Here is a 13,084-nt window from a genome sequence, read left to right as displayed (position 1 = left end):
TATCCCATTGCCCTACATTGGGGGGTGCTCCATTGGTATTGTCAATAATAATATTTCTTGATGTTGTTACTTTTCAACATCTTTATCATTAGATAGATAAATGGGTCTGTAGCAATGAAAACTGGATAGCAATGGAAATATGAAGGAAAAACTAGGTTTGGCTACTATGGGCATAACATTTTGAGTGCATCTGTCACTATTTACTGTTAAGGTACCACTACAGTTGTTTTTTTTTTTTTATTTCACCACCAGAGTGATATAACTAATACCTGATCACTGCCTGTAGTAAAATACTTATCAGCTGCTGTCTTCTGTTGTACCAGGCACTGCTCTGGTCTTGCTCCGCCATTTTGTGACCGCAGCTCCTGACTTACAGGAAGTCATAGCTAACAATCACTAGCTCTCAATAAATGTCTTTAAGCACCTTGTTCTGGCTCTCAGACTTACACTGAGTAGTAACTTCCAGTCCACCCAGAAAACACTAGAGTGAGTCATCAGGTCACAACTAGCAGAAGACTACAGGAGCAGCACTGAGTATAGCAGAAGATGACTGAGGCGGCTCCAAGAATAGCAGAAAACGGTGGTTGGAATTTTACTACAGGCAAGGAACATACTTTAATGATTCCAGGAGAGAGGAAAAATACAGAAGTGGTGCTATAAGGAAGGATGTTTAATCTGCTTTTATTTTCCAACTTATTTTTTTTACAAGATCATTTATAAAACGTACCTGTTCCACCTGGCATGAGGTCGCAGCAAAGACGCATCACTATATTGGAAAGTTGAACAGATGAAGGACAGCAGCCGACAAAATGGTAAAACACCCTGATGCCAGGAATCTGCATAAACATCCAAGAACGGATACTTGAATATGATGGTTTTAGAAAAGCTGGTTGTAACTCTACGGATGGAAAAGTCTCTCACCTGTTGCACTCTAGATATACAAGCAGCCATTAAACATGACTTGCCTCTTCCAGGCTCTGAAACTATCAGGTACACAGGGATCCTCCATTCAGTTGACACTTTATTTTCCTGTATGGCAGAATCAATTTGATCAGTGTGTAGGAACTCTAGGATCTTCTTTACCTCAAGATCTCGACCAAGAAACAACTGCTGCTTTTGATGGAGAAAGATGTGATGATGAGCTAATTCTGTCTCCTGCCTTCAAATAAATACAGACAACTATCAGCTTTTTTCTTCTTCTTCATGACAGCATCCATTCCAGATCTTTCATTAATAATAATAATCTTTATTTTTATATAGCGCTAACATAAGGCTGCAGTGCTAACCACTGCACCACCGTGCTGCCCATTAAAAAAGCGGAATGGAACATTAAGCTGTAAATGGCTGCTAAGAATAAGATCTTACCAAAACTATCTATGTATGCATATTCAATCATCTTACCAAGAAATCTGTCCCTTCTGGGATGTATTTTCTGAATGTTCTGGGAACGTAAGAAGAATTTGCTTTTTAAGAAACTCTAAAATCCACAAGGAGAATTCAGAGGAAAACCTCAATTCCACCTAAAACCAAAAAATACATACATCAAAATCTACACTCACAATGAGCCGCTGAGCTCAGTGATTGGAGTGCGGTTGTCAGGTCACTGCTGTAACCGGTCAACTAAGAATGGAACAGCGAAGGGTGAATAGCAGATCTTTATTATTTCAATTAATTTGTACAATTCAATTGAGTTACGGAAATTATGAAAATGTAATCCTTATTTCTCGTAGATATTTTTAAAATAGGACAAGCTGATAATAACCAGCACTGAAAACTCTCTGAGGCAGATGATAGCGGCAGTGCTACTAAATGGCTCCACTCCTATACTCTGGCATTATTCCTTCCTTCCATAGTATGACTCCATTAATTATTACTTTCCCTTTTACTAGAAAGCAAAGTAAAAAAAGAAGGCCTGAGAGTAGAGCTCTCAATTCAATAGATAGAAACCACTAGCTGGCTCAATTTGTAGCCATCTGCCTTATATTTATCCCGGAATAGAAGATATACGGCACTCCCATTATATGGGTGCAGAAGAAGGGTTCCAATCTTTTGAACACAGTAGGAAGATACGTGACAGTCCAACTTATGTCAGATGTATATGGTTGTATTACAAATACCATCCACAAAATTAATCTGCTATGAACTATAGGAAATAGAACCATGAGAAAATACGACTGCCTTTGGGGTTTGTCAAAAATATTAACAAGATAGTCAGTGCTCCCATTAATTGTTGTGTAGGTTTATGGTTGGTGCTAGTTCCCATTATGCCAACCACTACATCACGTTACAAATTATTATGCAGATGCTATTTTTCTCTGATTTGCAGCATTAAGCAGTCACATTCACTGAAATCAAAAGCTTTTTCAATCAAAACAGACCAAGATTCATGTTAACATAGGACCCCTTCTTTGATATCACCTTCACAATTCTAGCATCTATTGAACTTGTGAGTTTTTGGATAGTTTCTGCTTTAATTTATTTGCAGGATGTCAGAATAGCCTCCCAGAGCTGCTGTTTTTATGTGAACAGCCTCACACTCTCATAGACCTTTTGCTTGAGGATACTCCAAAGGTTCTCAATAGGGTTGAGGTCAGTAGAGGATTTTGGCTACACCATGAGTTTCTCTCCTTTTATGCCCATTGCAGTCAATGATTAGGAGATATCATTTGCAGCATGAGATCATTTTACTATTGATGGCACGGTTCTTCTTTTTGTACCATGGAAGAAAATGGTTAATTAGAAACACTATATACTTTGCCGAGGTCATTTTAACACCTTCAGGGGCCTACCAGCTCTCCACTCTACTTCCTTGCTGACATTACAGCCTTGTTGGGACATGGTGGCCATCCACCAACCATTCACTACTCCATCCATCTGGACCATCGAGGGCTGCATGGAACTCATCTTTAAACAAAACTGTTTCAAAATTAATCTTCATATATGTCTGGGCCCTCTTCAACCATTTTTGCTTGTAAGCACTGATTATTAGTTGCCAAATAGTAGATTTATGCACAACTGCAAGCTTCTGGCAGATCCTACACCTTGAGGTTTGCAGGACTCTAGAGGCAACAGCAGCTTCAAATACCGTTTTTCTGCTTTGTTATGGTATTTTAGCAGCTGTTCTCTTAATCCGATGAATTTGTCTTGCAGAAACCTTCCTCATTATGCCTTTATCTGCACAAACCATCTGTGCTCTGTATCAGCCACAAATCTGTTCACAGTAAGATGATCACGCTTAAGTTTTTGTAAAATATCTAATGTTTTCATATCTTGTCCAAAGCATTGCACACTTTTCGTCAGAAGAGAGATCCTTTTTCTTTCCCACATTGCTTGCTTAGTAAGGTGGAACATGCTTCCTACCTAGTTTTCTTTTAATTTGGCTCACCTGGTAAACTAATTATCACAAGTGTTTGAGATTGAGTTCAGTGATCCAAAGAGCCCTGAAACACAATACCATCCATGAATTTATTTGAAAAAGAAAAAAGTACAGCTTTGGAAAAAATTAAGGTATATTTTTGAGTAAAATGTAAATTGTTCATTTATTCTATAAACTTCTGACAACGTGTCTACAAATTTCCAAGCAATAAATTTGGTACTTTTTTTTCTGAAAAGGAGAAGTGATCAAAATTACAAAAAACTCAGTGCTTTCAGACCTCAAATAATGCGAAGAAAGCAAATTCATAATCATTTAGAAACAACAATACTAATGTTTTAACTCAGGAAGAGTTCAGAAATCAATATTTTGTGGAATAACCATGATTTTTAATCACAGCTTTCATGAGTCTTGGCATGCTTTGAACCAGTCTTTCACACTGATTCTGGCACAAAAATGTAAGCAGTTCTTTGTTTGATGGCTTGTGACTATCCATCATCCTCTTGATTACATTCCAGAGGTTTTCAATGGGGTTCAGGTCTGGAGATTGGGCCACCCATGACAGCGTTTTGATGTGGTGGTCTCTTAATTTTTGCCAGAGCTGTACATCTTTATCCAATTTGCATGATAATTTGAAATGCGGTGTAAGCTCCCATCCGACTACACGAATAGAAGGAGGAAGACGCTGCACACCAAATGTAAACCAGGACACATCTGTACATCACACATATGGCGGTGTGATTTACGTTATGTACATAATATATTAATAATATGGTATATTATGCTTGAAGCATGCTTTTGTGTCATTTGTGTTAGCAGGTGACCAGATACGCAACGCACAGATGAGCACAAGGCGGAAACAGACAACAAACTATTTATTGCTTCTGGTATAGTGGGAACTTATGAAGCAGTTTAACAATAGAAAACAGCACAAACACAAGTGGATTATGGTATACAATGCAGAACATACAATAATTTCAAGCTAAATAACCGGAGAAGTGTCTTAGGTCACGTTCAGTATTTGATACCAGTATTTTTATGTCAAAATCAGGAGTAGAACAATCAGAGGAAAAGTATAATAGAAACACATGCACCATTTCTGCATTTTTCACCCACTCCTGGTTATGGCTTACAAATACTGATGTCAAATGCTGAACGTGTGAATGTGGCCTTAGATGATTATAGTGGTGTCTCTCTGACAGGTGTGGTACACACATTTCTGGGAAAGCTGCTACACTAGGTCCTCTTGACACAATGACCCTAACCAGGGGCCACCGGCTTTTCACACTAGGCCACAAGGCTTCCTAACAAAGTCTATCAAGGAACGCTGAGCCTCCTTTGCCCCAGGTGACCCCCACTGCACCTGATGTTGTAGCCCAGGCATATCCCTGTACGGTACGTCGGTGCCGGAAGCGACGGCCCAGCTCACTCGTGTCTCCCTCCTATCACAGCAGGCGTCCTCCCCTGGTTGAAGTCTCCTCTTGGATCTTTGATACTTGACTGACAGTGGATGTCTTCTGTGACTGGGTCAAAGGGCTGTGTTCTGGCTCTCAGCTGGTGTCACCTGAACTCTGGAACTTGATCAGCGTAGAACAGGTATTCAGATCTTGACCGGCACACTCTGAGCTCTTGCACAGCATAGATCTGCTCTTTGGGTACTGATCGTCATAGTCTGTTATTTAGGACCAAAAAGGAGCAAACGGGGGCACCACGGTCGGTGGGACTCAAACCTAGGCCCAGAAAACACTATATGACAAATAAAGAGAAAAAAGATGGGCCTAACAAAAAACGGGAGTCACCACCATACAAATAACAAGAAAGCAGCTTTATTCCACACATATGCAAAAGACAGAACATTTTAAAAACATTAAAAACTAAGGGATGTGACATATCCCTGTACAAACCAAAGGCCCATAATACGGCCACAGCACCGCATCACTCCCAAAGGGGTATTATTTGCACATGCCCAAAATAATACAAAATCTGTCCCACAGGCTCATGTGAAGGCTAAGAATAAAATTAACCAGCTCCCTGAATGCTGACTGTCACTAAGATGTGAAAATGCAATGCCTACCTAATAGTGGTATGCAATCTGAAAAAGGAAGAAAATGCACACAATTTTACACATGAAAAAAAACCATCAGACTAGGACAGCATGCTGTAAATAACCATGGATGAAATACCCACCAGTAGAGGGAGAATCATGACCTGGAGCGCAAAAACACATGCAATAACGCAGACATACCACAGATTGCTAGCATGGGCATGTATACCCTAAGGGAGGTGCGGGCGGCAGACACCCAACGCGTGTCGCCACACAGCGGTGGCTTCGTCAGACGAAGCCACCGCTGTGTGGCGACACGCGTTGGGTGTCTGCCGCCCGCACCTCCCTTAGGGTATACATGCCCATGCTAGCAATCTGTGGTATGTCTGCGTTATTGCATGTGTTTTTGCGCTCCAGGTCATGATTCTCCCTCTACTGGTGGGTATTTCATCCATGGTTATTTACAGCATGCTGTCCTAGTCTGATGGTTTTTTTTCATGTGTAAAATTGTGTGCATTTTCTTCCTTTTTCAGATTGCATACCACTATTAGGTAGGCATTGCATTTTCACATCTTAGTGACAGTCAGCATTCAGGGAGCTGGTTAATTTTATTCTTAGCCTTCACATGAGCCTGTGGGACAGATTTTGTATTATTTTGGGCATGTGCAAATAATACCCCTTTGGGAGTGATGCGGTGCTGTGGCCGTATTATGGGCCTTTGGTTTGTACAGGGATATGTCACATCCCTTAGTTTTTAATGTTTTTAAAATGTTCTGTCTTTTGCATATGTGTGGAATAAAGCTGCTTTCTTGTTATTTGTATGGTGGTGACTCCCGTTTTTTGTTAGGCCCATCTTTTTTCTCTTTATTTGTCTCATAGTCTGTTATTTAGATTTCACTGAACGACGTCCGGGCTCTGTCTGACAGCGGCCAGCACGCTGCTGGCACACGCTTTCCACTAAGGCCTGTCACTCGGGCTTCAGCATCGTCCCAGGTCCACACCTCTCCCTCTCTTGGCACCAAATCACCTTGCAGTTTGGCACTCAGAACCTTTATATCCAGGAAACTTGTCATCAAAGGCCCTGAACTCGTCCCCCCTGCCACTCTTCCTGTGCTGATTGGTTCCCATCTAGTCAGTAGGTGGCAGTCTTCCCGCACTAATGATACATCAAGCAGGGGCTCTTCAGGAGTATCATTGCCTCCTCTTACATTTGTATTCATCATAGTTTTTTCCTTCTTCTACTGTTTAACTTTGTAGTTTGTCTGAGGAAGGTCTAACCTACAGACCAAAACGTCATTTTGTGAATTTTTTGGATTGCATTTCAAATAAAACCATTTATATCTGCAATCACTTTGGGAGTGCCAAGCACCTTTCGAGCACCTCCTCACAAAAAAAAAATGTCAAGACATTTATTCAATACATTATTATTAGTGATGAGAGAGCTTTTTTGTGTGCTAATAGAGTATCTTCGGCGAGCTTGAATACTATGTTGGAGTCGCCATGGCTGAATGTCTCGCAGCTGTTCAACAAAACACGTTCCCTGCACACTTGCGCAACGCTAATTATGATTGATTTGAATTGTCAGGTGCTAGTAGTGTGTAGACGAGATGATATTATCACTGTAGGAATGTGCTTGCTGCTTACACATAATGGAAAGGTTGCTGGCTGTGTTCAGTGACTCAGCTGCTCCTCTTATATACAAATGGCTCACCCTTCTCCTTTCTAGTGATACCTGCCTATTATATCAGAGACTAGAGGCTGGCCTTAGATGACTAATCAGAGCTAGCTGAACAACTCTCTAGTGGCCGTCCATAACCTGTCACCCACTGCCACATATTCAGGTTCCAGAGCCGACGCAGAGAGGGATTGCTGAAGCTATGGAGGGTGTATAACAGCTCTTTTTAATATCTTAACCTAGTGCAAGTAAATAGGCTTTACTGAGTATACTCAGTGCATTCAACTAAATACTGCAAAAATTAGTACAAAAACACACAAAAAAAATTCCCCGGAAATCCTCTGCAGGATTTTCGTTTTTTTTTTTAAACATGAATTTCTAGGTTTTGTGTTTCTTTAATACATAAAGTGGCACTGATGGGCACTAACTTTAATCTCTTCTTTCTCCCTGTGGTATTTTACACACGGTACCACAACACATTGACATCCACAAATCTTAGCACTAGCAATCCATAAAATAAAAGTAACTAAAATAGTAAAAGCAAAATATTACAAACATAAGTACTAATTAACAATTTACAAGGTTTATTAGGTTCGTCTCATAAATTAAAAATCTATGGTCAAATTCTGTATCTTGTTGATTCTTCATTAAATTTGTGAGAAAATAAAAAAAACACACTCAGTAGGTAATTTACAACTGATCAATTTAAAAATTAAAATTAAAAAAGATCTGTCTTTTTCTGACTTACTTATATATAACACAATACTCTGTTTAGTATATTTGCATTGTAAAATATTATCTATTGCAAAAATGTAAATCCTAGTGAACAAATAACCCAATTGCAGATGTTATTGCTAAATGAAAGAATGAGAAGTTTCATTTTTTACCTTCTCTGGTCCAGCAGCGGAGTCAGTGGCAAGTATCTGGCAGCCATAGTATAGAATTTGATCTTTTGGAAATCGGTGATGTATTTGTTCCTTGAGAGACTGCATAAACAAAGCTTTATGACCTTTGTCTTGATACCTTGGAAGAACCTCCTCTGGCAATTCGGGTAGAAAAGATGGATCTCGGAGGCAAAATGCTGCATTGGGATTGTAGTTTCTATAAGCACCATGCAAAATTTCTGTTCCTGTGACCGACAAGCCATTGATCCAGTGATAGACATCAACAATTTCTTCAGGTACCTCTGTTGCATCTGGTATCCAGCCGGCACTTCAAGAAAATAATCATTTTCAGTTTTTGCTTTTATTATGCACAATAAGAGGAGTTACAAGATAATTTCTTCTTTATCAGTCTCGCTACTTCTTGTTACTTATCATATGAGAGTTGTATTTTAATAGATTTGGAGAAAGTAGTTAAGATAGAAACAGAAAACGTGTTTACCGTTCCCCTAGAAGCACCACCATGAACGGCATTCCACAGGTGTCCTGGTGACATCGATCTAGTTCACCAAGGCATGTGGCAAAAATTTTGCCTGAAGGAGTGTCCTTAGGAATTCCCCATCTTAAATCACACTCCACCAAGCACATACTGCGATCTTCACACCACTCTCTGAGTTCAGGGAACACCTGTAATGTCAAGAACAAACTTAAGAATGAAATTATTCTTTGCTACTCCATGATCAATACTGGTCTTGCACAACGTATTACTTACTTGCTTTATGAGCATCTCTCTCTCCGAGTAGAAGTCATCAAATGTGGATGACACAAACACTCTTACAGTGATCCATCCGGAAGGCACATTGTGGGAAGAGCGATTATGTGGTACTTCGACAAACGGTAAGCTATTAATCAAGTTCCACATCTGAGGTAAATCCACAGTTGACTCCTGACAACATCGAGATGAATCATATAATAAAAAGTGGAAATTTATGGTCAAATTTTATCCTGGAGAAATTTTTGGATTTAAGAATACTTGTAATTGTAAGTACAGAATTCACAAGCAGGCACAAAATGCCCGACGACTGACTCTGCCCATTAAATAGATCACCCTTTACACTTTATTAATAGCCATGAATATTAATAAAAGGTGGGAGCCACCTATTGTCCCTGTTCTGACAAATGTAGTGGTCGCCAGCCATGTAATTAAGAGCTTGTTTTACATAAATAGAATATATTCTTTTACAGCCTACCTAAAGGGCATATTGCCCTCTTTCCTGAAAATATTTTCTCTTTACAAATTCCAATGATCATATATTGATGTTCTAAGTGACTTTGACCAAGATCAACCCAAACATGACACTCCCCCCAACCGCACTAAAAAACACACAATTATTTTTGTATCCTGTGTCTGACCTTTGTGGGCTAAAACTTTAAAACCATTGAAGCAAATAACATTGACTACCTTTTTACCATGTCATCCTTCAAAATCATTTTGCAATAGTGTTTCCTTAAAAAAAATGTAACCATTTTTCTTCTATACACATAAACATTGTAAGGACAATGGTAGCACTATATGCGCAAATGATCACTTTAATTTCAACAAACTTTGTATAAATCAATAGTAATAGCAAACAATCAATTTCATAATATATCTCATCAGAAAACATGGCTTCTTTCTCCACTTATGAACAATTTTTGTCCACTTCCTTTGGCTCCTGAACTCATTATCAATGCTGAAAAACAACTCAAATCTGTCTTGGTCAAAGCAACACTTGCTCAATGAAGCATTAAGCTCCCACTTAAAAACAAAAACTAAGTAGAGATGAGAGGAGATGAGGAGCAGAAGTAGTGAGATGAAACAACACAGGCATAAAAATAGATCTGTGCTGCATTTTCAAGCAAGTAATTAATCTAATCACAGAACTGGATTCCTATCTACTTTAGTCAGTTCTGCTATATAATGCTCTAAATGCTGCTGCCTTCATCTGTGTCACAAAGAACAGGAATCTATCCCTGTGTATACTGTGTGAGAAAGAAATCACAGCAGCTGGTCTCCACCCACCAACACAGAGAGAACTGAAAATTAAAGATAAGGGAGTAGGGGAGAAAACATGTGAAAAATGAGGATACAAGTCATATGTTGGCTGCAGATTAATCTCTGTAGTGTCCAGCCGTTCAATGGTGAATAGATATTTATTCAGAAACAAAGATAACACCGCTTACAACTGGCATTTCTTATAGCTTAGGCTCTTAGCATCTTGTCTGTCAGCTTGTAAAGTGAAAGTAGAAATGTGCTCCTGCTACACACACAGCGAGTCCTCAGGAACTTCTTGGTTTCTTTCTTTTTAACAAAGCATTACTGGCACTACTACTACTACTAGAAACAGAAAACCATGCACTATTAAATAGTAGTTAGTAATTGATGCAATATATACAATAATAGGCTATATTCCAACACCCCTTCTCAACAACTACTTATCCTGATATTTCCGGGACCGGAGATGACAGTGTCTGTGTGTGTAATATTTGCTGCACACGTGTGGCAACTATGTGCCGCATCAGTACCACACGGACAGGCTCTAGGGAAGAAGCGCTACAGTAAGCGACACTTACTGTGGGACTGGATGCCTGAAGGGTTAAAATTGTATACTAATTAGTTTCACAAAATAATGTTTGGCTGCACATTATGTGAAAATAGTAACCATAGGTTCATAGCTATTCATTTGCGGTCTCTGGACACATCAAAACTCCACATGCGGACACATCCACATACAACACATGTCCCTGCGTACTCAATGTTAAAGATTAAAAAAAGAGAAATATTAGAGCAGCACAAAGAAGGTGCGCAAAACCACATTCAAGAGGTTTATATTAACCCCTCAGGTGCTTTACGAGAACTGAAGTAGTGTGGAAGGAAAAAAAATCTATCTTTTATCACAAAAAATGTACTTTGGAAGCAAACTTTTTTTTATTTTCACAAGGAGAAAATGGACCACAAAATTTGTTGTTTAATTTCTCCCGAGTACGCCGATACCCCGTATGTGGGGGAAAGCCACTGTTTGGGCGCATGGCAGGGCTCAGAAGCACCGTTTGACTTTTTGAACGCAAAATTGGCTGAAATTATTGGTGGGCACCATGTCACGTTTGGAGGCCCCCATATGTAGCTAAAGCCCCAATTCTAACTCCAACCCTAACATAGCCCTAACCCCAACACACCCCTAACCACAATCGTAACCCCAACACAACCCTTACCCTATCCCCAACTCTAGCACTAACCCTAGCCCCAACCGTAACCTTAGCCCTAACCCTAGCTCCAACCCTAACCCTAGCCCAACAATAACAATAGCTCTAACCCTAGCCCCAACCCTAATTCTAGGTCTAACCCCAACCATAACCCTAGACCCAACCCCAACTCTAACCCTAATGGAAAAATGGAAAAAAAAATATTTTATTATTTTTACCTAAGGGGAGTTTGATTTACAATTTTTTTTTTTTAGAGTTATAACCTCATATATTGACAGTGGTCAGAATTTAAAAAATTGGCTTGGTCATTAAGTACAAAATTGGCTCTGTCACTAAGGGGTTAGGTTACGATTTTGATAAATACATATTAACAAATATGACATATATTGACAAATACATATTAGAAATTTGACAACAATGACTAAAAATTAGTAATTTTCAAACTCAAAGATTATCCTTTTGATCCAGATAGTCATACCACACAAAATAGTTAATAAGTAACATTTCCCACATGTTTACTTTACATCAACACCATTTTTGAAATTTTCTTTTATTTTGTTAAGATGTTAGAAGCTTTAAAACTGTAGCAGTAATTTTCCGTTTTGTTTTTTTTCAAGGAAATTTACAAAACATTTTTTAGAGACCTATTCAGTTTTGAAAATATTTTGGGGCACCAATATATTGGAAAACACTAAAAAGTGATAACATTTTGAAAATAACACCCTTCAAAATGGCTGTCAATCAATTTATTAACCCTTTAAGTGCTTTTCAGGAATATTGTTAATTTTTACCACCTTAATGTTGCTAATTTCTTAACTCACTATGGACCCTAAGGCCGTTATTTGGCCTTGAATTGCCATGGCAACCATCAGAACCACACTTTCATGTTCTCAGGATGCCAATGGAGTTAAAGAGGGAGCCCCCACACTCCCTCTTAACCATCTGTATGCTGCAGTCACTAAAGACTAAGGGGTTAAATGGCCATGGCCGGTGCCAACACTGATCATGGCTGATATAGCAGGATTTCCAGTATTGTGTACAGCTGCTGCATTTTCATCTGTCGGGTGTGCTATTCTCTTATCTCTCAGGTAAGTTTCAAGTCGTACTGGTGGTCATTATGCCATTGACTACTGCATAATTAAAAAAAAAAAAAAATAGATACGGAATCTGTGGTCATTTGCTCAACACATAGAACAGCAGACCACCTTCTAGGCTTTGTTTTAAAGGTACTGACCATATCTCTCTAAACTTCTAAATGTTATAAATATGAAAATCTGCTTCATTGACATCAGTTCATTGCAAGTGGAAATCAGATTTATGAGATTCAGACATTTCCCTTTTACTCTATTTAATGCCAGTGAGTCCAGCACAGACTGTTCATAGGGAACCCACCTAATGTGACACTTATTTTACCTTGACACTTCCATGTGCATCGTCTTTCTTCTGCCTCCTCATTGTGCTTACTACAACCCCCATTGGAAAACCGCAGCTGCCGGTCAGGTTGGGAACCAGTATACTCCCCACCAGGAGTCAATTCATGTCAGTAGCATGTCTACACAAACTGCTGGGTAACAGGACACCATGCATCGAGCATAGTGTACATTGTGTGTAGCCAGGTAACCCATCGTAAATTATAGGTTCTCAATGTCACTAGGCAAATAAATGAACTTAAAGAAACACTATGCTTATAACAATTATCTTTACTGTGCAGTTGAATGCAGTTTATTAACCCCTTAGTGACGGAGCCAAATTTTTGAAATCTGACCAGTGTCACTTTATGTGGTAATAACTCTGCAATGCTTCAACAAATCCCAGTGATTTTGAGAATGTTTTTTCATGACACATTATACTTTATGATAATGGTAAAT

At 39.1% G+C, this 13,084-nt stretch overlaps 1 protein-coding gene across 1 annotated transcript in view; it reads right to left on the bottom strand.

Moving 5' to 3' along the window:
- Positions 1–12,764, bottom strand: part of LOC143816657 (TPR repeat-containing protein DDB_G0287407-like) — a 105,439-nt gene extending 92,675 nt beyond the window's left edge. Inside the window, exons 1-7 of the mRNA XM_077297314.1 lie at positions 12,630–12,764; positions 8,746–8,919; positions 8,476–8,660; positions 7,980–8,304; positions 1,402–1,520; positions 922–1,159; positions 728–836 (exon numbers count right to left, since the gene is read on the bottom strand). Of these exons, the coding sequence (XP_077153429.1) occupies positions 728–836; positions 922–1,159; positions 1,402–1,520; positions 7,980–8,304; positions 8,476–8,660; positions 8,746–8,919; positions 12,630–12,692 (1,213 nt within the window). The 5' untranslated portion in view covers positions 12,693–12,764. The remainder of the gene's footprint in view (positions 1–727; positions 837–921; positions 1,160–1,401; positions 1,521–7,979; positions 8,305–8,475; positions 8,661–8,745; positions 8,920–12,629) is intronic.
- Positions 12,765–13,084: the final 320 nt, after the last annotated feature.

The sequence above is a fragment of the Ranitomeya variabilis genome, chromosome 1 (genome assembly GCF_051348905.1).
Source record: "Ranitomeya variabilis isolate aRanVar5 chromosome 1, aRanVar5.hap1, whole genome shotgun sequence".
NCBI classification, from domain to species: domain Eukaryota; kingdom Metazoa; phylum Chordata; class Amphibia; order Anura; family Dendrobatidae; genus Ranitomeya; species Ranitomeya variabilis.
This window is presented reverse-complemented; position numbering and strand designations above follow the sequence as displayed.